At 36.4% G+C, this 24,861-nt stretch overlaps 1 protein-coding gene across 4 annotated transcripts in view; it reads right to left on the minus strand.

Moving 5' to 3' along the window:
* C7H18orf25 (chromosome 7 C18orf25 homolog) overlaps positions 1 to 24,861 on the minus strand; it is an 80,560-nt gene that overhangs the window by 14,843 nt on the left and 40,856 nt on the right. For 3 of the 4 annotated variants that reach the window (XM_025428994.3, XM_025428993.3, XM_025428995.3), the window contains exon 3: positions 8,785 to 8,967. The exons of the other annotated variant lie outside the window; for it this stretch is intronic. In XM_025428994.3, coding sequence (XP_025284779.1) covers positions 8,785 to 8,967 — 183 coding nt within the window. The remainder of the gene's footprint in view (positions 1 to 8,784; positions 8,968 to 24,861) is intronic. 4 annotated transcript variants of the gene reach the window in all.

A 24,861-nucleotide genomic window follows, 5' to 3' on the forward strand; every position in this document is an offset into this window, starting at 1 on the left:
GAAAAGGGAAATTTCCCGGACTTAGGAATAATCAAAGACACTGAGCTCTTAGGGAAGAGCAGGCACAGGTGAGGAAAAGCAGCAAGAAGGAACTCTTGTTGCTCTTTAAGGTATAAAAGTTCAGTGGAATGTGGGGTAAGGTAGTAAAAACAAGTAATGGGAAATGAGGCTGGTAAAGTCAGCAAAGCTCAGATCATGGTAAGAAGTCTGGACCTGACCTTGAGAAGTAGGAAACCACTGAAGAATTTAAGCAGTGACATGATCTGGTTTTCCATTTTTTAAATTTTCCTTTTGGAGTGTAAAAATGGAACTAATATCAGGGCAGGGAATATGAGAGGTAAGAAAATCAGTTAGACTGTTATAGTTTGCTGAGTGAGAAATGACTAAGTCTAAGCTAGGAAAGAAACAAAATGAGGGGATATTCTGTGTGTCTGAATACACAGAGGGTTAGTAATGCTGGGAATTAGGCAAATCAACAAACATACTTAGTAAAAAAATGATGGCTAGGTTTCTGCTTTAGGTAACTGGTTAGAATTACAGTGCCCTTCAGTGCACCAATGAACAGCTGACAGTGGCTGCTTAGGACATGACGAGGATGTGCCTCTAAGATGCCCAAGAGACAGCTGGAGGTACTGTTCTAAAGCTCAGGTCAAAGGTCCAGGGAGGAAAGAGCCCTCCAGTAATAGGTGGGAATTGGTAAAGGGCATCCAGAGGAGTGAAGAAAGCCTAAAACAGAACCACGATGAACACCAATAATTAAGGATGGGCAAGTGAAGGAGAGCTCACCAAGTTAAAGTGAGAGGTAGGAAAAAAACCTTCAAATATGAAGCCAGGACATCATGGAATGAGAATTTATAGGAAGAAGTGCTTACCAATGCCCTACAGAGAGGTCCAATGAGAAAAAGGACTAGGTAGGGTCCACTAGAATCAGCAATAAGATGACCATACATACACCATGTCTAGAAGAGCCTCAGAGGAGTGACAGGGCTAAAGCCAATGTAGCAAAGCAAACTGAAGAATAATGGAAAGGAATGAAGAACAGACACATTTTAAATAGTTTGGGGCTATGAAGAAAAATGCAACAGGATAGTACTGAGAAAGAAAAAATGGATTTGAGGGAGAGGGATATGTGTACATGAGGAATTTTAAAAGATGGGAGAAACCCAGCCATATTTGGAAAAAAGGCAGAGAACAAACAGGTGTGATGGCAGAAGGCTGAGGCAATGTTCATCTGTGAAGATTGCGGCAAGGCCACATGCAGAACACAGGTGTGGGTAGGGATTCAGAAAAGTGAAGTAACCACTATGAAGACAGAACACTGCCTAAGGAAAGACAGGATCTGCTGGGCAGCCCTGTGAGGCTCAAGATTAGAAAGCTAACTCAGGGATCCCTGGGTGGCGCAGCGGTTTAGCGCCTGCCTTTGGCCCGGGGCGTGATCCTGGAGACCTGGGATCGGATCCCACGTCGGGCTCCCTGCCTGCTTCTCCCTCTGCCCGTGTCTCTGCCTCTATCTGTGTGTGTGTGTGTGTATGTGATTATCATGAATAAATAAATAAAATCTTAAAAAAAAAAAGAAAGAAAGAAAGAAAGCTAACTCAATCCTTGATTCTGCCACTATGTGATTTTCTCCAGCTATGCTAAACAGCATGATACAGACTGCAAGTGTGCATCCAGGGATCAGACTTTGCCAGCTGGGTACAGACTTTCCCTGAGTTGGGGATATGGGACAGGAGAGCTGGGCCTAAACATGCTGGGGCCGGGAAGAAGTGAAGCTAGCAGTCGGCTGGCAAAGGACTGGCTGATGAGTCAGTGAGGCGGGAGAACAGTATATGGGAAGTAACAGCATCAGAGTATACAGGAGCCCCCGTGGAAAAGGAGAAAGCAAGAGGGAGAGGTAGGAGGAAAACCAGTGATTATATGAAGTAAACCACTGTAATTCCATCCTGTTGGCCATCCACAAGCACAAGCCTCTGGGACCCATCCATTGCTCTTCTTTATCATCCTCCACTCCACTGCTATTCTCCTTTGCTCCAGCCACCCACTATTTACCTTCCTACAACTTTTCCACTGCCCTCTGGAAGGTCAGATCCATGGAAGACTGCATGAACTTTTCACTTCCCTGTGTAAACCTGACTCTTCTGAAAATGCCAACGACCCTGTAGTCCTTGGAAGCTGCTCCTACACCTCAGTTTGGGGACTAGAATCACTTATAAATATTGCCCTGCATCCTCATGTACCAAAACCTTCCAGGGCGCTTCCCTCTCGCTGCCAAATACTAACTACGGGATAGTTTCACCCCTCCATAAAACATTACTGGCACCTGGCTGTTTCTCTCTCTCTCTCCACTTTAAGTCCTGCTACAATGCTCACTTATTACTATATGAGTATTCATTATTTATGTGGACAACCACCCCCAAATTCTCCATGCCTACTCTCTAAGGAGCTGAGCCTCAAGAGGCACTTAAAACTCCCTGTGGTAGATTCATAACAAGAGGCTCAGCCCTTACCATTCTAAAAATAAACAAGATAACTGAATTAAACCAAACTAAAAAGGCAGATTTTAGGGATCATGGTTGCTATAACTAAACTATTCTTCCTTGATTACTCAAATCTTTTATTTATTTTTATTTTTTTTAAGATTTTATTTATTTATTCATGATAGTCACAGAGAGAGAGAGAGAGAGGCAGAGACACAGGCAGAGGGAGAAGCAGGCTCCATGCACCGGGAGCCCGACGTGGGATTCGATCCTGGGTCTCCAGGATCGCGCCCTGGGCCAAAGGCAGGCGCCAAACCGCTGCGCCACCCAGGGATCCTACTCAAATCTTTTAAACAGTAATTAAAGAAACCAAGACGAGAATACAACAGAATTAGGGACACCTGGATGGCTCAGTGGTTGAACATCTGCCTTCGGCTCATCCCAGGGTCCTGGGATTGAGTCCCGCATCAGGGTCCCCAAGGGGAGTCTGCTTCTCCGTCTGCCTATATCTCTGCCTCTCTGTCTCTCATGAATGGATAAATAAAATGAGGAGGAGGGGGAGGAGGAGGAGGAGGACGACGACGACGACGACAATAGAATATTTTAGCACTCTGTGCTAAGTTCTATCTCCATAATTCTAATTTTTTAAATTATTTTTTTATTTGAGGGTAGCCCACAGCTCTAATTCATAATTCCAACTAATGAAACATTATTCATGAGTGAGACAAACCCTCAGTCATCAGTATTTCTGAATAACCACTCTTCACTTCACTGATGAGGCCCCTCATCCTGACTTAGCCTCATTTCAAATGTGGAAATATCCTCACTTTGCCTCTTTTTTTAAAGAAAGGAGAAGGAAAAAAAAAAAAAAACAGGAAGAAATGAAAAATTACTATGCTTTTTGCTCAAAATTTTAGTAACTTTTTTTTTTTTTAATTTATGCTAGTCCCAGATAGAGAGGCAGAGACACAGGCAGAGGGAGAAGCAGGCTCCATGCACCGGGAGCCCAATGTGGGATTCGATCCCGGGTCTCCAGGATCACGCCCTGGGCCAAAGGCAGGCACCAAACCGCTTCGCCACCCAGGGATCCCAAATTTTTAGTATCTTAAGAAAAACAAGGCAACTATCGTCAATATTTAAGATTCTTCTAAATTTATTCATCCACTATGGATCCAGAAACTAGTAATTTACATATTGCCTTCACATTATTACATCAATTCAAACCATTTTGGCAGTGTGATTTGGGCCATAAAACTCTATTTATAGAATTTGTGTGACATTCAAAAACTGATCACTTAAAATCAGGGTCTGCTCTTGTAGCCAGTATCTTTATTCTTTCATCTCTCAGTATAAAATAAAACAAGGGACACTGGGGTTAACTGATCCAGGCTAAAGACACATTTCCTGGTGAATGTTAACTCTAGACTAATGGTTGTGAGAGTTTTGCCACATTTCCTGTCAGAGCCATTAGATAAAATGTGCCACTGAGATAGCTGTGACCCCACCAAGTTTATGGGATGCCATGCGCTACAAGAGATGCCAAGGCTTTCTCCAAGAGACAGGAATATATCCCCTCTTCTATTTCAGAGCCAAAGCAATTAGTCCTTTTCTCTCAATGTCCCTCTTCAGTATGTCAAACATTCCTCTGGAAGCTCCTGTGCAGAGCTTCTTCACATTCTCTGGCCTTGGGGCCATCCTCCACTGTCATCCCTCCAACTGGTGACCTACAGAAATCCAATGACAGAGCAATGGCTAAAGCATACACAAAACTGAATCTCAAGATGCTCTGGGGTTCTCAAATACTGTCAAGTGGCAATAATTCTTCCTGTTCTAGGACAAGAATAAGCCTTGTAGAAAAAGTGTAAATACCACAATCACCTTATAATAAACTGAAAACAAATCAGAGGACTTAACTATTGGGACAGCTGACTGTCTCTGTGTAGCTCTTGGCCTGTGTAGCTCTTTGGAAAGATAACTTCTTTCACCATGAGAAAATCCTAAATTTTTGTCTTCCCACTACAGATCTTTTCAACACACAAGTCAGAAAGAAACAGCATAAAAAAGTAGTAACTAAATTATCATGGTAAGCATTTACTTTTTGTCTTCAAAAGAAGTTAGCTACTTTTTAAATCATAGATCTACTGGGTAAGAACTAGTCCAAAGCCAATTTGCAGCACATTGAAGGAAATTATTACATATTGGATGACAGCAGCATATTAGGTATAAAAAATGTTAATATCTTGTCACTATTCATTTAGCTTGAAAACAAGTCAATTATTACCCTTGTATTTATTTTTCCAGTAAGAATAGGAAAAAATAACTTTAAAAAGTAGAGGAAGAATGGGGATCCCTGAGTGGCTCAGTGGTTTGACACCTGCCTTTGGCCCAGGGCGTGATCCTGGAGCCCTGGGATCGAGTCCTGCGTCAGGCTCCCGGCATGGAGCCTGATTCTCCTTCTGCCTGTGTCTCTGCCCTCTCTCTCTCTCTCTCTTTCTATGTCTATCACAAATAAATAAAAATCTTAAAAATAAATAAAATAAAAAAATAGAGGAAGAATAAGTCAGAAATCTAAAATCTTATAGTTCATAAGAACCAAGTAAAAACAAGCGAAACTTGACCAAATTTGATCTCCTTCACAAGACTGATACCATTGACTTCAAAGTGCTAAGAAGAGAAACATGGCCATTCTGGTCTGATTGTAAAAATTAAGCCATTTTCCTAACTACTGGCACAGTTTCTTCAACATGTCCAACACAAGAGTTACCTGGGGGTGATTACTAAAATCGGATTTTCCAGACCCCATACCAGATTTACCGAATCTTCAAGAAGAAATTCAGGATTCTTAATTTTCATAAGCACCTCGGTAATTTTTATGCTCAGGCCAAGCACAGGAAATTCCTGTGGCCAGAGCAACTCATTCCAGGGCAGAACAATAAATTAGAAATTCACTGATTAGGTCCATTAATCACTTCCTTACTTAGCCTACTTTAGCATAAATATATTAACATAATGCCAGCCAGCATTCCTGACAATACTGTGTGCTGTATTTTGTACTAAGTATATTATAGACATTATTTTACCTAATGGAACCATAACCTTTCTGGCTGGATACTAGTTTCATTCTAGTTTGTGGATAGGAAAAACTGAGGCTTTATGTAATTTATCTTGATTTCACACAGTATGTAAGTGGCTACTCGTTCAAACTAGGATGATGCTGGCAGCAGGCTGCCACCTACTACCCCATTTAATTCCAGCATCAAGAAAGATGAAGTAGGAGCACCTGGGTGGCTCAGTCAGTTAAGCATCTGCCTTCTGCTCAGGTCATGATCCCAAGGGTCCTGGAATCGAGCGCTGCATCAGGCTCTCTGCTCAGAGCCTGCTTCTCCCTCTCGCTCTCCCACCACTCTGCCTACTTGTTCTATCTGTCAAATAAAATCTTTAACAAACAAAGAAAGAGAGACAGAGAAAAAGAAAGTAAACATAGGGCAAGAGTGGAAATGGAAAGCTTAGGTCTCCTGTTGAGCAGTGGTTTTCCAATTTTAATTCTTTTCCTTGGTTTAAACTAAAACTGAAGAGTAAAAACTTTTTTCCATACAGGAACATCATCTAATTGCTTGGAAAAAGAGGCAAGCTACTCTATTTCCAATGATTACTTTTAGCATCCTAAATGGAGTGGGGCTGCACATCTGGTTAACCCCTGAAGTTTGTTCACGGTGACTGGGTTTTTTAGTTTGTTGGGAGGGAAAGTAGGATCATTTAACCATTAGAACACACTTATCTTAAACCACAAGAACAACCATTTCATTGATACTAATAGTTCAAATCTCAAAACTATAAACTGGTAAGCATAAATTCTGTTAACATTTTCTTGTGGCACTGTAAGTATATTCAAAATTTGCAAGATGGGTTTCCACTATGACAATTATATCAAGAGTACAGTGTATTAATTATTAAGTTTTACTACTCACGGACCTGTACTGTCAGATTTAGAACAAAAAGAATGAGTCAATATATGGCTTCATACGAAAATGTGATGAGGATCTATTGAACAGTGATGATATACAAAAATCTACACACAATACACGGCCCAATACACAATATGTTCTCTACATATTATATCCTAGAGAAATTAATCACATCCATGTACCAAGAGACATGTTATAAGAAATATTAATGGTAGGATCATTTGGATTAGCACCCTAAATGTCCAATAAAAAGAATGGGTAAGTCAACTGTGATATGTTCATACAGTGAATACTAAATAGCAGTGAAAAATGCTTATCAACAAAAATAAAACACATGTTGAAAACAGCAAGTTACAAATTATTACCTTCAATGTAATACCATACACGTTTGTTTATAGATCCATAACAAATGCAGTAAAAATATAAAGAAACAACACACAGGCAAATACCAAATACCAAATTCAGGACAGCTTTGGAATGGAGAGGGAAAAGGAAAGGGAACAGAGTTGAAGCCATGGATGTTTCCCTCACATATTTTTGTAATGCTTCATTTTTTAATAATGGTGCTAGGTACCTGACTGATACATCTTAAAACTTTGTATGACTGAATTAAAAAAAAATCAAAATTAGATTTAAGTACACAAAGGCTAGCAATGTTTTAAACAATCAAGCTAACAATTACTTGAATCTTAAAATGTGATGCCAGCCCCACACTGGTGACTTTAAGACACACCTTTGCACTATCAGGTTGAATTGTCTGAATCTGTTAGGTTTGCTGTAGGTCAAAAAGTCAAATATTAGTAATTCCACATGGCTCAAACTAGTATTAAAATTCTCTCTACATGAAAGACAAAACAATAATCATTCATATTTTCCCCAAGACTTTACTATACAGCGATCTACATTTAACGGCAAGACTAAGATACAGGGAAATAAGAGTGAAGTAGAATGGATCACTGGTCAACAAATGAAAAAAGAAGATAAACTATCCAGTGTACAGAACAAAATTCATATAACTTAGAAATACATATTGCACAAAATGTGGTCTAACTACTCTCCTTTCATATATAATATTACTGCTCAATTTTTAAAAGTACTTATTATTAGTAAATCCTTAAAAGATCCTTGTTGGGCAAAGCAAGTATTTATACATATAAATATTGAAATCCAAAGGAGAAACACCTTGTCCAAGGTCAAAAAGGCAGTTAGCAGACAAAAGATATTTAAAACTTAATTCAGGTCGTACTCCAAAATTGGCTACAATAAATCAAGCAGAAACTCAACAAGTAAAAGATTTTTATTTTGTTCCAATCAAAGATTATGGAAGGAAGAATTAAGGACAATGATCTATGGAGTTCTGTCTCCTTTTTTATTTCCCAGCAATTTCAATATAAAAAGTTCTAAACCCACTATTATTTTTGTAAAACTCATTTGCCATAAACATAATATTTTAGGTACTGATTAAGTTTTAAGATTAGCTCATAGAAGCTAATGCAATGCATAATTTAACTAGAAACTATAATCCTCTGTAACAATAAAGTAGGAAAATATACACTAAAAGCAGTCTCTCAACCCCCTCCCTCTCTTCTCAAACTTAAGTAGTAGTGCTTTAAGAAAAAGATTTAAGTGAGAAAGAATGTTGAAAAAAGTGCTGAGGAACACAATTAAGGAGACTAGAAGGCAATGGGCAATGCTTTCAAAAGCAATGCAATGGTTTCTTTTAGTGAATAAATATCACTCTTCAGAATCATCACAGAGCCCAGATAAATTATGCAAGACAGGGAGAGATTTTCCTGAGATACCAGAAGCAGAAACTGAAAGGAAAGCACTGGAAAAGACAAACGTGAGAACCACCCTAGAAGAACTGATAGGGACCTGGCACACCTAAAAGCAGAAGAAACAGTGAAGCGCCCGCCCCCCAACAGGAACAGTCCCTGGGGACAGGTTTAGTCAGCTCCCTCCCCAAACTGCAAGGTAAGGTCACAGAACTGATTAAGTGAGGGAAACATCTGAAGAAGAGGGGTGGGGAAGGGTATTAAGGCCATGTGGGTGGGTTTTAGTGTATGTTAAGCATTTTTAACCCAAGAAATAGGTCTATTGGAATCTACCTATGCCTACAATTATTTCTCATTTTTTGCTTCCTTCAAATGAGGAAAGATGAATGACATGCTACCCCCATCTCCTTTTCAGTTATAAATGGCACCCTGAATAGTCACAATCATCTAATGCCAGATGTCTCTTAGTTGGCCTGCCTTTATCGGCAGGGTTCACTACAAGGAAAACAGCTGCCAGGACACATGCACAGTACACCATTAGAGAAGGGGGAGGGGAGGGAGACCAACCTGCCTCCGCATTCAGCTCCTCTAGAAGCCCGCTGGTCCTCCAGGTAGCTCCTGTGTCCTGGCCTCCTACAGAATTACTGTGCTCTTGAACTACTGCAGCCGCCAATAAATTGTCCACATTTACCACTTCTGGGTCAGAGCTGGTGTCAGACATATCATAATGAGCTACAACTGGAGGTCCATCTAGGGAGGAAAGAAAATGTATACTTGTATCTAACTTCTGGGGTGAAAAATACTTCTGCAACTAAGAGCCCTCTAAATGCCAGTTGCCTTTATCTTAGTATTCTATCTGGTCAGAAAAGCTACACTTTATACAGCTGTATTTTGTACATGATGTGAAAGTGGAAAAAACCCAAGCTTATCAAGATGAGGGACACATTTGAAAAGGAGAAAAGGAGATAATGAAGAACAGAAGACAAGACTATACTGAACAAAGTTACATTGAATTCTTGTCATACTTCTAAAGAGCAAAAGACGACTCCACAGAGAAAACTGATTTTTTAAAGGAAAAAAACTGATGCAAACTATTAAAACTCAATTTATAGTTTTTAAGAGAATCAATCTAGTTCTTTTTCTTAGTAGCTAATGCTTAAAGGTCACTACTAGATTCAGAGAAGAAAAATGCATATTTTCCTATTTTAAAGAAATAAGGCTAACACTAAGAGCTCTACTTAACTATGTCCAAAGCCCCTTACAAATATCAGGGATGTTATGCATTTTACAACATTCTACAAAAAGACAATACTCACAAAATCCACCTTCAGGATTTTGCTTTAGATGTCTTGTTAGGGATATTTAAATTTTATTTTCCCTGAGAAAGACAACCAGCTCACTCTCTAAGGCAACAATATGCAACCTTATGGGTTATTTTAGAGGAAGATATTAAAGTTCTTACTGGAAAATAAGAGATCCCTTCTACCTCCAAATCACCCTAACTAGCTGAAAAAGGCAGCAGAGTTCCAGAGTAATTAAACTGCAGTGATTCATGCTAAAATAACTCAATATTCATGCTTGTAGAACAGATACATGCTTTAAAATGCTAATGCTACCCTTTCTAATGCAACAGCAAAAAGCAAAAATACAGTTTTCATTCAATTATCAAAAACATCCCTTACAACTATCTCCATTTTAGAACAAAGCAGAAATAAAGGAATGCAGTTTCTCTAACAGCTATTTATGAAGTGCAGGCAAATTATGTATTTCCATAAAGATTTATGATCAAGATTGTTTAACATTAAACATACCTATTTTATGAAACTCTTGACTATGAATACATATGCCAATGAATCATTAAAATAGAACACAATGAAGATTAGTTTTAATACAAACATCCATTGTGTAAATTGTCAGTGAACAAAAGATGGAACACATTTGGCGTATTTATCCCTTAAAGCAAAGTTCTCAAACCAGGGGTTTATGTAGCAACATTTTAAAAATAAAAATGACCAAATAAAAGCAAATGAGTTGTTAAGAGCCACAGTATAAAGAACAGACATGTCACAATATGAAATTCTGACGATCATGACAATTTCAGATGACTACTTAAAAATAATTTCCACTTCTCCCAAAAGGGCAAATCAAGTTCATAAAATTCAATAGTGTGGCCTCAATATCAGTTGGTAATGGATTTCAGCTCAAATAGCAAACAATTCATTCATGTTTGATATTTTTCTTTTCTAAAGAAGAAAAGAAAAGCTGTATCATTTATGGAGTTCTCGTCAGAGTTCAAAATGATTATTATGGAATCAAGATACTGTGTGATGTCGAAATACTCGGGTGCAGAAGATATGAGGGTCAAGTACAATATTGACTATTTGACCAAATGTTCTATTTTTAAAAGGGCTTTAGTTAAGTGTTTTTACCAAAATATTAATGACTTATCTTAAAATTTATACCACTGGTACCGTTCACAACCTCTTGCTCTCAAACACCCTCCTTCCCCCCACTGACAACCACCAAATTGAGACATCAGGTCAACAGTCAAGTCAAAATTGTACCACTCCTACATGTAGAATCATGCAAAGAATAGAGTTGTATATGTACATGCAGAGTTAACATCACCTACCCATGGCAATAACTTGTCTGAAAGTCTTCATCAGTAGGAAATACAAGCATAAACTTGTTATCTGGCTTCATTCTTGTATCTTCCATATTTCCAAACAGCAAACCTTATAGCTTAGCTTAAATTCAGTATTCATCATAAACAAAGACAACTGTAATATTTTCATATTTTAATTACACTTAAAAGTTAAAATAAATTATTATCAGGGTCATTTCTCATTTCCAGTATATCCAAAACGATGACAAGTCAATACTATACATATTTTAATAAAGGAATGGTTGCCTTTTTATCTTTTTTCCAACAAGAAACCACAATTAAGAATCTTGTGGTCCAAGTCATCTTGCACTCATCATTAGCAAACCAAGATTAAATAAGGTATGTTTCAAGCAGTTAGCATCAGGGATTGGACTTTAAACCACTAGGTATAAGCTAACTGATGGTAATAATTTGTGATATTCTTTTAAAAGTGATTCTTGCTGCACAGCAGAATTAAGAGACGAGTAAGATCCTGCAGTAATCTTATCTGCCTTTTAAAAGAAAGGGAGAAAAAAGCCACTGAGGAGGAGCTAGGAAAACTCAGCACATTAATAACAGAAGCAACGACTATGCTTCCAATCTGACTCGAACAATTCTTTACAGAATGGAATAAAGATGGAGATACCATCCATCCTCCTTCCCACTTGATTATTCCTCTATGCTGTTAAAACAAATACACTGCTACTAAGATTATTTTGACTTTCAAAAATATTAAAATAGCCCCTTCAAGTAGTTACACATAGAAACATTTCCAATTTAAAACTTAATCATTAATGTAAGCACATTCCATGTTACAGCATTTAAGGATTTCCATGTTACACCATTTAAGGATTAGCCAAACTGCCCTCTCCCATCTGCTAACCTTGAAGTCTGTCAAAGTCTTAAAACACAAATTTAAAATAATGAATTTACTAGCTTTTCTATAATCATTAAAAATACATCTCAAAAAGGTAACTTTAACACAATTAGTTAATAACTATTCGATCTGTGGTTAATCAAAGTGCTGTTTCTCCTCCTGACTGAAATATTTTGAACTTTTTGCTGTTCGTTAGAATTATAAGGCACGAAAAAATAAAAGTCAAGCAACCCATGGACTTTTTAGGAACATCAATTTGCCCATTTTATGCTAGAAATAGGTTTGTGCCCTCTTACTGACTTCCTAGCCTATAAACAGATTCTAATTTTTCAAATAAAATGTGTGTCTGTGTCATCACACATTCCTGATACAGTGAAGTTTACACTTTCTATGGACCTTAAACATTCTGTACTGTTGTCAAGTGATTAATTTCATGAATTACTTTTTTCAGTCAAATATGTTCTCTTAAATCTCACTGAAAAAATGTTAAATTAAAAAAAAAAAGAGGCCAAAAAAAAAACATCCACTACGTTTATTCCTGACAAACCCCTTTTCAAATTTGACAACCAAAAGCAGAGAACTTTAAAATTATGTAAGGTAGTAAATAATTTGCAATTCTTGTTTTACAGATGAGAGATTTAAGTCCCACTTAGATGGAACCAAAATCAATTATATTACAGGTGTTCAGTGTTGAGGGACTCAGGAATATACAGGAGACAGTAGCATAGGAAACACATATAGATCTTTGGCAGCAAACAAAGAGGTTAAGTCCTGCCAACTACTTAGCCGTAGGACTGTTTCTTCAGAGGGTTACAGCAAGAGTTAAAGATGACATAACAACATAATACTGGTCTATTGCCCCATCCTTCCATCATACTTAGCATCTGCCCTACTTTATTGTTTCTCTTTATGTGCAAATTCTGCTCTACAGAGCCTGCATGCAAGAAGTTGGGACTCCTGAGTGGCTCAGTGGTTGAGCATCTGCCTTCGGCTCAGGATGTGATCCCAAAGTCCTGGGATCCAGTCTCGCATCGGGCTCCCCACAGGAAGCCGGCTTCTCCCTCAGCCTATGTCTTTGACTCCCTCTGGGTGTCTCTCATGAATAATAAAATCTTATGGGGAAAAAAAAAAGCTTTGAGAAAACATCACTGCCTGCATTGGTGCCTCATATTTGATTGCCGAGATCACCGCAGATGGGGTTTTTGTACTTTTTGTCTAAAGTGTCACGTAAGAGCAGCCCAGGTGGCTCAGTGGTTTAGCACCACCTTCAGCCCAGGGCCTGATCCTGGAGACCCAGGATCGGGTCCCACGTTCAGGCTCCCTGCTTCTCTCTCTGCCTGTGTCTCTGCCTCTCTCTGTGTGTCTCTCATGAATAAATGAATAAAATCTTTTAAAAAATTAAAAAATAGGGATCCCTGGGTGGTGCAGTGGTTTAGCGCCTGCCTTTGGCCCAGGGCACGATCCTGGAGACCTGGGATCGAATCCCACGTCGGGCTCCTGGTGCATGGAACCTGCTTCTCCCTCTGCCTATGTCTCTGCCTCTCTCTCTCTGTGTGCGTGACTATCATAAATAAATTAAAAAAAAAATTAAAAAATAAAGTGTCATGTCAGCTTGGGTGCATTCATATAAAAATGTTTCAAAGCCAAATAGAGATCATTTCTGGACTATTTCATATTTTGCATCATCCTTGCCTACAGACCCCTCACACTAACACAAGTGTTGTCAGTCTTCCAGGATGAGGGTATTCCTTTTGTATTCCAGACATCCTAGAAATGCCACTTCTCCTTCTCTTTTGACTAAGTATGAGGCCTAAGGAAAGGTGGAGCAATGGTCCAACAGATGCTTTGCCCCTTCAACTCCCATTTCTATGACTATAGTAATATACAATAAAGCCCAGAGAAAATTCCTTCTGTCATCCCTACTATATAAACTCCTGAAACCCCTCACGAGGAGAGGAAAACTCTATTTTGTTAGTCCCAAATTCCATTCAAACTCTACTGCCAGTCATTAAAGGGCCTAGGCCCAATGCCATTATCTACAACATCAAGACAATGGTGGAAATCACACTTGGCCTCAATCCAGATAGTCATATTCAAAACAGTTACACCTGAAAGGGTTCTTAGAAATTACCTACTCAAGTGATCTAAAAAGGGAGAGTGTGTGAGTGTGTGTGTGTGTGTGTGTGTGTGTGTGTGTTTGTGTGTGGTGGCCAGATGAGGGAATGAGGTGTGGGGGAATAAGATGTGGGTATGAGGAATTGAGGGAAAGGGTAAACCTCAAGAAGGAAACTTGCATATTAGTAGCATCTACTCAAGAAAAAAAGACTTCTTCATTACAGACCAAAATACTTAACAAAGTGAAAATTTATGCTTGCAATTGAGAATACTTGAGAATATTTATATTTTTATTACTATCAAAGGGTGTGTGCATATACACACACACACACAGAATATGAAGAAACAGAAAGCAGTCATTTTCAAAGCAGCTTTTGAAAAGACGAATAATTATATCTACCCGAAAAAAACAAAAATCTATATAGAAAAGTGCCATCTCTAGAAAAGCAGCTTTAAATACCAAAAACTGTGTGTATATATTTTCTGCAGAGTAATACCAAAAGCTATTTTGGTGAAAAGAAAAATGTCTGAGAAAACAAGGCTAAAGAGAAATAAAATCCACAATATGCACTGAAACTATATTTTAGCATTGTCGTTTTCATTCTTTAATTAAATTTTTACTTATTTTTAAAGTAATTTCTACACCCAATGCGGAGTTCGAACTTGGAAGCCCAAGATCAAGAGTCGCATGCTCCAACAATTGGAGCCAGCACCTACCTGGCTTAATACCAGGCACCTGGTATTAAAGGATTTTCAAAAGAAAACTAAAGCAGTATCTATTTTGTACTTCTTCCATTATACTCATCTCAATTATTAAGATTCTTGAGATTATAAAGTTTGCAAAGTGTGAATTAAGCCCTAAGGGTTATATCTGTCCTTATATCAAATGGTAAATGACAGGTTGTTATGTCCAGCCAGAAAAGTTACCTGCGATACTGATAAGAGTTAATTTTGAAAGGACCAAAGAGATAAAAGCAAAAACTCAAGATTATCAGAGTAGTTAGAAAATTGATCTCAAGAAAGAAAATTTAACATTTCACCACTAACTACAAAGTTAGGAAAATTAGATTATTAAGTAACTTGGGTAATATATCTGGATATTCAAAAAACCCTAAAAATACAGAAAACAGGGCACCTGAAGAGGTCACCATCTTTCAACTTATCTTCCTATTTCAGAAATAAACTCATAATCTTCTGCTTTAGGATTCAGATCTATAGAGAAAATTAAAATATCTGCACTCTATTCACAAAGAACACATAAATTAGATCGGATTTTAGCCACATCTCCAGGTCTTTGATCCCTACTAAAGACACACCTCCATTCCAGCTTTCTGATTACTCCTCGAAGTAGTCTAAATTCTGCTATTTTCCCAATATTCATCAATTTTTAAGAGGATAACTTAATAGGATACATATAGGAAAAGAATCTCAATACCTTTTGTATTAACATTGGTATTTATTTCATTTCTCAATATACTAACTACAAAAAAAAACCTGAAAATTATCTCAAAACATCATGTAAAATCTATTATTGATTATTCTTACTACAAACTAATACCATCATTTCATTACGGAAATGCAAGCTTCCTGACTCCCAAATAACTAATATGAATTAACTGGTAGAGAATTACTAATATAACCAATGCTGTCCTTAACAGAGTAACAAGAAACATTTCTTTTTTAAAACTTTTATTCATCTAGATTAGTTATTACACTTCAAATGCAGTTATTAGGTAAAAGATATAAAGAAAATGCAATAAAGTAAAAATCAGTTATTTGATAACATTCTCCCCAAATCTTAAAGTTGTAAGATTTCATTACCAAGAATATACTTCTTCAGATTATTATTCCTTCATTGTTTAGGATGTCTTATATTTTATGCTGTGGTAAATATAAGGTAGGAAAATCTACTCAATGCTAGTAAACTAAGAGTTTTCAATCCCCACCAACTTTCCTAAAATTCAGAGAAATTAAAAACAGAAATCAAGAAAAAAAATGAGAAGTGTAGAAACTTGGAAGTTATTCATGTTGTATACAATTCATTCTAGACAAGAATACAAATTTCTTATCCATACAATGATTATGGACACATATCATTTTTAGAAAGGATTGAGAAGAATTTTTCTTCGAGAACAATTTTTACTGAACATTAAAATAACTTTGTTTTATAAATTTGCTGAAATTGTTTCAATACTGTATTTTCTAACATGTAACATTCCACAAAATCTTTTTCATTGTCGCCACACTGTATTGTTTAAATAATTCAAACAGGAGAAAGGGAAATCAATATAAGCTAAACAAAACGTAACAGGTACAGTTAGTTTAAAAGGTCACTTCCATAAGACAGCTTGTCTACAACCTGTTATTATAAACAAGTGACAGCAAGGAACCTGTTTGCCATCTTTCCTATGACTTTCATGTAGCTATGCCATTAGGCAAATTCAGCTGTATATTAAAAATGAAACTTATCAGTAATATCAACTTGAGTTTTGTTCAACAAAAGGATTCACAATAGCATTTCTTTCATTAACAGATTTAATACATTTAAAATTATTTCATTTCTAATATTCTGCCTTGAATAAAAATTTTAAGAATAAATCTTAGGTAAATTGAGATATACCTAGACCCAAAGACCTGGATCTCGCTGTTAAATCTATATAGTGGAGAATGACAAAAGCAATGAAGCAAAATTATTTACTCAGTCTGCTAGTGGAATAAACGAGGTCAAAAACCTTTATTTGACAATTAAAAGAAAATCCACAAAGTCATGTTTTTCTTCAATTTAATCACCCTAACTAGGCTTATATGTGGGAAACTTTTTCTTACATACATATAGGAAGCAATGAATGGATACTGATGTGAATCCATTAAAATTCCTGTAAGACTACTACATAGTCCTCTGTCTCCAACAACTCTCAAGTAGAACATTAATAAAAATAGTCAATTCAGAATTCTGACAGTGGGCATATGCGTACACACACACATGCAAACACACACAACCTTAGGATGGGGGCTCATTCCTCTTATTTGGTAACAAGAAAACAGGCTTTTTCTCTTGGAGTCCCAAAATGACAGAATCCTTTGTTCTAAGTTAAAAAAAAAAAAAAAAAAAAAAACCTTCATACAAAACAGTAAATCTTACGATTTTAATTTTGCTGTGTTGTGTTCTAAATTAAAATTTTATTTGGGCTTTTATTACACTCGTTTTTAATACTGTGCACAAAATACACATCAATACAATTAAGAGAGTTATTACCTAACAACTAATTCAAATAACCAGATAATTCTAATCAGCTGGTTAAATGCTTTTAAAATGATTAAAAATCTAATGTATTAGAACACTGAATTAGTACAAACTAGGCAGGAAGTAGTCTGTAGACATTATCAGAAAACACATTTACCTTTAGTGAGGGGATAATGCCTCCCTTTAAGGATCATCACCTAAGTCCACATGTACATATTAGAGAAATGACATGTTCAGATATGGGACTTTATTCTTAAATAAAAAGCATTTCAACCACATCTAGATTAATGTTTTAAGTTGAAAGAAGTTTCTTCCCAGCCTTAGCCCTTTATATACTACAAAAAGGTCCAAACAGGATACATTCTTACTCTTTGTAAAATTCTAGGAAAATTAAGGGAATTCAAGAGAAATTAGGGAAGACCACTAGGCACTTCTAAACCAAAACCTACATTAAAATGCCACCACATGATCTAAAAGTCATTCCCATTTCTTAGCTGTGGTCTTTATGAGTACAACAGTCCCCCTTTAACTGTGGTTTCACTTCCTTGGGCTCAGTTACCATCAGTCAACAGTGGTCAGGAAGCAGATGGTCCTCCTTCTGACAAATGATCAACAGCAGCCTAACAGTACGTCACAGAACTTGTGTCATTCACCTCACTTCCTCTAATCACGTACCCATTTTATCACCTCACACCATCACAAGAAAGGCAAGTACAGTATAATATTTTGAGATTACATTCACATAACTGATTTTAAATTATTGTAATATATTGTTCTATTTTATTATTGCTATTAATCTCTTACGGTGCCTAATTTACAAATTAAGCTTTATCACAGGCATGTTTGTAGAGGATAAACCAATATATGTTGAGTTTGATACTATCCATGGTTTCAGGCATCCATTGGGGTCTTGGAACATAACCCCCATGGAGGAGAGGGTATATTCTTAGGGATACAAACTTTGCCTCACTAAAGGAGAATTCAATAATCCACAACAACAGTCATGTAAAAATAAGTATTAAAATTACTTCAATACTTGATACTTCTTTAAATATACATAATATAAAAACAAACTTTTTTGAGAGAGGAATTTTTAAATTGTGCAATCTGGGCAAAATGTAATCATTTTAAAGCACAACTCATATGAAAACTTACTGTTTTTCAAAATAATATTCCCTAAGACAACAACACATTTTCAAGGCACTGTGAGAAAATGAAAATCAGGATAAAATCTGCATGTATGTTTCTGCTACAAAATTATTCTTTAATTATTATTAAACAGACTGAACCACAAAGTGTCAAATTTTACTTTAGAATAAATTTTACTATTTTGGAATATATTCTATGAATGAAATCAATATATTTTAGTGTTCCTTTTCTTTCTACCAAAACCTCTTTTTACCTGTTTACCCAAAATTATGAGAAAGGCTTCTCAAAAGTATTAATGTTTAACATCTCCCAAATATCTTAAATGTTATTCCTACCCAGAATATCAATTATTAAAATTTTCTATTTTAAAAATTAAAAACATCAGTCCATGCTTAATATATCAAATATTAAATCAGGAAACAAAAAAAAACCTGCCAAGAGCTTAATGCAGTTTATACATGCATAGAAAAGTATTCATGTTAACATGCAAAAGTTAACTTTTTTAATTTACTTTTTAAAGTAGGCTCCACGCCCAATGTGGGGTTTGAACTCACAACTCTGAGATGAAGAGCTGCAAGTTCTACCAAGATAGCCCACCAAATGCGCCCCTTACATTTTTATGTCTAAAAGTCCATGTCTAGTAAAATCTGTGATCCCAGTAAGAAACTGAAGACAGAACAAACTTCCCCGAAAGTACCTCAAATTCAAGATTACAGATTAGTTAAAATCTAGTCAGTCATCTCAAACCAGTACGTTCTTCCTGTTGATATAAAACTTAATCTAATAAAAGAAAAATACAACCTGAAGTCATTTACAAATGTTGCACTATCATTTCAGAGAAAAATACATCAGTTATAATAAATTTCTATATACTTTATGGTGAAAATTCATACTAATATTATGTAAGAGCTTAGCTGATGTTAAGAAATTTATTGCAGGTTGCACTAGTGTTCAAACCTTACCCCCTATTTGTCAAATATCAAGTTCAGGAAATCTGACAGTCATTACACAATAAAGAGACTTCTAGTCTTTTTCATTAATTCCTACATACATTCTTCAAAGAGAACTGAGCACATTAATAAAAGCCTCCCCCAAAGTTAACTCCCGATTCTCATCCATCAGTTTTGAAAATATATATATATATCACAGTTTATTTTTCAAATAATAAAAACTAGAAAAGAAAAAAATTGGCTTGGTCTATTACAGTTAATTTAGAAGTTGCAAATATTTGGAAAAAGAAATAAATAGAAAATGTAGGGATCCCTGGGTGGCGCAGCGGTTTAGCACCTGCCTTTGGCCCAGGGCACGATCCTGGAGACCCGGGATCGAGTCCCACATCAGGTTCCCTGCATGGAGCCTGCTTCTCCCTCTGCCTGTATCTCTGCCTCTCTCTTTCTCTGTGTCTCTCATGAATAAATAAAATCTTTAAAAAAAAAAAAAAAAGAAAGAAAATGTACTAACAATTTTCTGATAAATTATTAAAGTTCTTCATTGTTAAATAAACTACCTTCCTTTCCCCTTCCTCTTAGAATTAGTTTTCCCAAAATTGCAACTTCATTAAATATTAATAAACCTTTTCCATATTTGAGAAGTTATTAAGTTATAAATTTGAAGGGAAAGACTAATAAATTTTTATTCTAAGTAAATCCACTATAAAGCAAAATCTTAAAAACAGTGTTAGCAAAGTTGTATATTCCTACTAAAATATTTCATCCAAATTTAGCGGTTTCTTACAATAGTCTAAGCAACCCAGAAAAGATAAAATATCAATATTTCCCAATCCCAGGCCACATACAAGAACAGCTATCATGTTGCAAGACTTTCAATCCTGTGATATTTTCTCCCCTTTGACACACTCTATAGGCCCTTTAACATGCCAAAGGGTCGTTTATTTTCTGCCAGAGGATTCAAAACAAAATTAAATTGGTAGTACATTAGCTAATACACTTAGTCACTAGTAACTTAAAAACCCATTCAATACACATCCTTAACAGAGTGACCATTTCAACTGTTTCCTCTAGAAGCACCCTTTCTTTACATCAGGATACCAGACAATTTCACTGATGTATGCCAGGTTACTGCCTCAGGCACTGAGCTTTACATTAATGCTCAAGATAAAAGTTCGTCTATGTAGCAGTGAAAAATTCTCATGCATGTAGTCAAACTCCATTCTATTCTGCTTTCTCCACAATATCTTGCATAGTAGGTAGATTATACATTTCATTTCCTCAGGTTAATTCATTCTTCCTGCATACAAATATTATTGAAAGTTACAATTCATTAAAGACTAGCAACAAATGCATTCATTACGACATATGGAAAAATGATATAAAAATGTTCGTGCAGTACATTCATCACTTATGGCCTTCAGAGTGGGATTAATTACACGATTCCTCCTTCTCAGAGTCGAGTATAGAAAATAAACGCTAGAGATTCTCAAGAAATTAAGTATCTATTTGAATTTACTAATATTCCCTATATCTTATATTGTTGGCATGAAAAAAGCCTAAAAATGAGGATCACTCCTATCATCTAAGTATGGTTCTATGTTCCAACCACATGTAATGAAATACAAGCTAAAATTTATCCAACCGTTTTGAATATCTAATTTTTTAAAAAGAAACTGTTTACTATTTTAATTTTTAAAACACTATCAAAAGAAACTTACAAAAGGCAAAACTATTCTTTCTTTATACAGTCCAAACACCAGAGAGTTAACACAATTGATTTTGTGACAATTTTAAAGGTTGTTCTGTAATATTGCCATTTTTGGCAAAGTTAAATGGAAAACTGTTTTAAGTCTTTGGGAATTCTACTGTACTGTCAACATTTCAACAAGTCGCTCAAGAACCAAAGGGCTGCTGTGATAGTTCTTGGAAATCAGGCATCTGCATGTAAGCAAGCACCTGACTGGGTGAGAGGGGAAATTCTTTGGCCAACTAGTTGCATTTTAAGTTCCCCGGGTTCCACAGCTGCTTGTTCTCTTCTCCAGCATCAAGGTGAGTTAGCTTTTCCATCCACACGTGAACTTCTTTTCTGTCTGCCTCTGCATCTCGGAAAAACAGCTCATGGCCTCTTCTAGGACACTGCCTATGCAGTTCCTATCATACACAGCAACCCTGTCAAGTAATCTTGGAATTTCCCTGGGCGCTCCTTCAAATCCCCCAGCATAATTGAAGTTAGCTTTAAAGACACTGAGGCCATTTGATAAAACATTAATTCAGAAAATTGTATTTTTTATTAAGACATGCTTATTCAGGAAAATGGCTTAAGCATTACTAAAAAGAGCCATATAAAGCCTGCATAAGCAGCACTTAAGTTAACTGAACAAAAGTAAAGTAATTCCAAGAAAAATTAAATAACATAACACTACCATTTTTCACAGCTTCAATATTATTTGCCTGGCAACTAGTATTACTATACAACTAATTATTAATCTGTAAGAGTGGTTTTCAACCTTTGCTGAACATAAAACCCTGGAGTGGTTTAACAAATATCAAAACCGAGGGCTCCCAGGCATTGAAGGTTTGTTTTATTGTTTTAAACTCCCCAGGTGATTTTACTTGGTTGAGAACCATTGTATCCCTGAATATTTTCACTGCTTTGACTATAAAATTCTAAAAACTGTTTTCACAGCTGACCCATAATAAATCAGTATACAATTAACTCTCAACGGACTGATTTTTATCAAATGCTCTTCTTATATTAAGTTAAAAAATATTCCTTATGGGAAACCGCATAAAGGATATACACAATCCATGTATACAAGCTCTGGGTCAGCTTTCTATAAACCCTGGTCTTTGCAAGTGCTAAAAGGTAAAATGATTAAAAAAAAAAGTTTGTGATTAGGTTTAGGATATGCTACAAATTATATCCTCCTGCTCTGCAGAGCACATAAATGCCTGAGATGTCCTGCAGTAAAACAAAACAAACAACCCTGTTTCCACATGGTCCAGCACTTCCCAAACATGTGAACAATGTATAGCTATTAATATCCTGTAGGAAGTCATCTCATGGGATTTAGGATATGGTCCTCTACACACACTGTTTTATCCTTGAACTAGACAGGATTATTTTTGGTTTGGATTGAATCCCACCATATAGTTTAGGTCTCCAATAAAACTATGCTGACCTCTTTTCCTTAGGATGCTATTAAAAATGTTACTTCTTCAGACCACTCTTGACCACAATACTATCTGAAATAGCTTTTCTACTCCATTCCTAGTCAATTTTTCTCTTATATCCTGCCTTATTGTTATCCATAGTGTGTATTTCTAATAGGATATGACAAATTCATTTATAATCTGTCTCCTCAAAAAAGATTAAGTTCCATGACAGCAGAGACTTTTCATTCACTGTTGCATTCATTCACACACTACGTAGTAGGTGCTTAAATATTTGCTGAATAGATGAATGATGGAAATCATTTAATCTTGGCCTTAACCCATCTACCTATACCAAGAAGTCTTATAAAGAGCTCTATTGTATTTATTCCAGGGTATTTCTGAAAATATGGCTCACTGTATCTCATAGTGGCTTTTTATGAAGATGCAAAAGAAAAATTTCCCAGGTCTCAGTATTAAGAAAAACAGTGTTTTTCCTAGATAACGGGAACTATTTCATCAGTCATGTCACCTCTTTTCAATGCCTAAACAGCTATGGGACAAATTTTTGGCCCAATTCTACTTAGAAAATAAAAACTTCACAGAGTTTATTATCCTCTAAGTTCATATTATTCCTTTTCCCGACTACTCCATCCCTTGTCCTCACACTTAAAAAAAACTCTTGTCCATACAAAAATTTTCTCAAGAACATGCCTTTCCCCAAAATTTGTATTTCACTTATGGAAACACTAAATGAAATTTAAAGAATATTAAACTTTCTTTAAGCAGTTTATCCCCATTATAAGTGCTGGGTAAACATAAGTGTAGAGGACAAGAAATTATGATGCCTACTTTGATCTGTTTCAGATTCTGGTGCTGCCTTATTTTTCATCAAACACTGAAAAATGGTTGAATTGAGATAATGATGTAAGAATACTTATGCTAGGGATACTGAGGTAAGTTGCAGCCTCACAGAGATGACTATCAGAAATAAACACTGATAATAAGCAGGACATTTTAAAATATTAAAAACGAGGACTAATCATACATTTGTCAAGACTCACAGAACATGTAACACCAAGGGTGAACCCTAATGGGGATCTCTGAGTGGCTCAGCGGTCTGGCGCCTGCCTTTGGCCCAGGGCACAATCCTGGAGTCCCAGGATTGAGTCCTGCGTCGGGCTACCAGCATGGAGCCTGCTTATCCCTCTGCCTGTGTCTCTATCATAAATAAATTTTAAAAAATCTTAAAGAGTGAACCCTGATGTAACTATGGATTTTGAATGACAATATTATCAATGTAGATTCATCATTTTCTCTGGTTGGGGGTGCTGATAGTGGGGGGGGGGGGGGGGAGTCTGTACATATGTGGGACAAGGGAATTTATGGGAAGTCTCTGTACCTTCTGCTCAATTTTGCTGTAAACCTAAAACTGCTCTAAAAAATAGTCTATTAAAAAAAAAAAGCAGGGAATATTCTCACCTTAAACACACGTATGTCCTTTTATTAATACTAAGATATATCCCACTTTGAGAAAAAGACTTATTGAAAGCAAAGCTTACACTTTTGCGTATACAAAGTTAATATAGGCACTCAACTTTAGGAAGTTAGGAAAAGCAGGCCAAAAATAATACCTTAGTGCCTTAATATAAGAGATTGCCAAAAGACATCCACCAGTAAGATTTCAAAGCTTCCAAATTTAAGTAACATTATCCAGACATTGCACCATAGAGAAAACCACACATTTAAACAATGCATGCTTTCAAAACAATAACTTAAGTGGAGTAAAAGAAAAAATGTATATGCTTATTAATACAAAACTGGACTATGGTTTTTATAACTAACATGACTTTTTTTTTCTTTTTAAAGATGTATTTATTTATTTTTATGATAGACACAGAGAGAGAGAGGCAGAGACACAGGTGGAGGGAGAAGCAGGCTCCATGCCGGCCGGGAGCCCAACGTGGGACTCGATCCCGGGACTCCAGGATCACGCCCTGGGCCAAAGGCAGGTGCCAAATCGCTGAGCCACCCAAGGATCCCCCTAACATGACTTTTAAAAATTAGACTCCACTGTTCATAACTTGATACCCAGCAGTAACAAAACTTAACTGAGTCAGACTACCAGTGTCACAATGATTTTGTGAAATCAATGCGAGACTTAATATTACCACTTAACTGAGTAGTAGCTCTTGGCCCTGGTTGTTCACCATAATCACCTGAGGAGCTTTAAAAATGATGATCTCATGTGTAGGTAAAATCCAAAATAACCAAACTCATAGAGTAGACTGTGGCTGAATGGGGAAGATGGGTGAAGGTGATCAAAGGGTATAAACTTCCAGTTGTAAGATGAATAAGTTCTCAGGATGTAAGGTACAGCATGGTGACTGCAGTTAACAATGTTGTATATTTGGAAGTTGCTGAGAACAGAGCTTAAAAGTTTTCAACACACAAAACTATGTGAAGTGACAAATTTGTTAACTAAGCTTATCATAGTAATCATCTTGGAATA

Source organism: Canis lupus, chromosome 7, assembly GCF_003254725.2.
Source record: "Canis lupus dingo isolate Sandy chromosome 7, ASM325472v2, whole genome shotgun sequence".
NCBI lineage: Eukaryota > Metazoa > Chordata > Mammalia > Carnivora > Canidae > Canis > Canis lupus.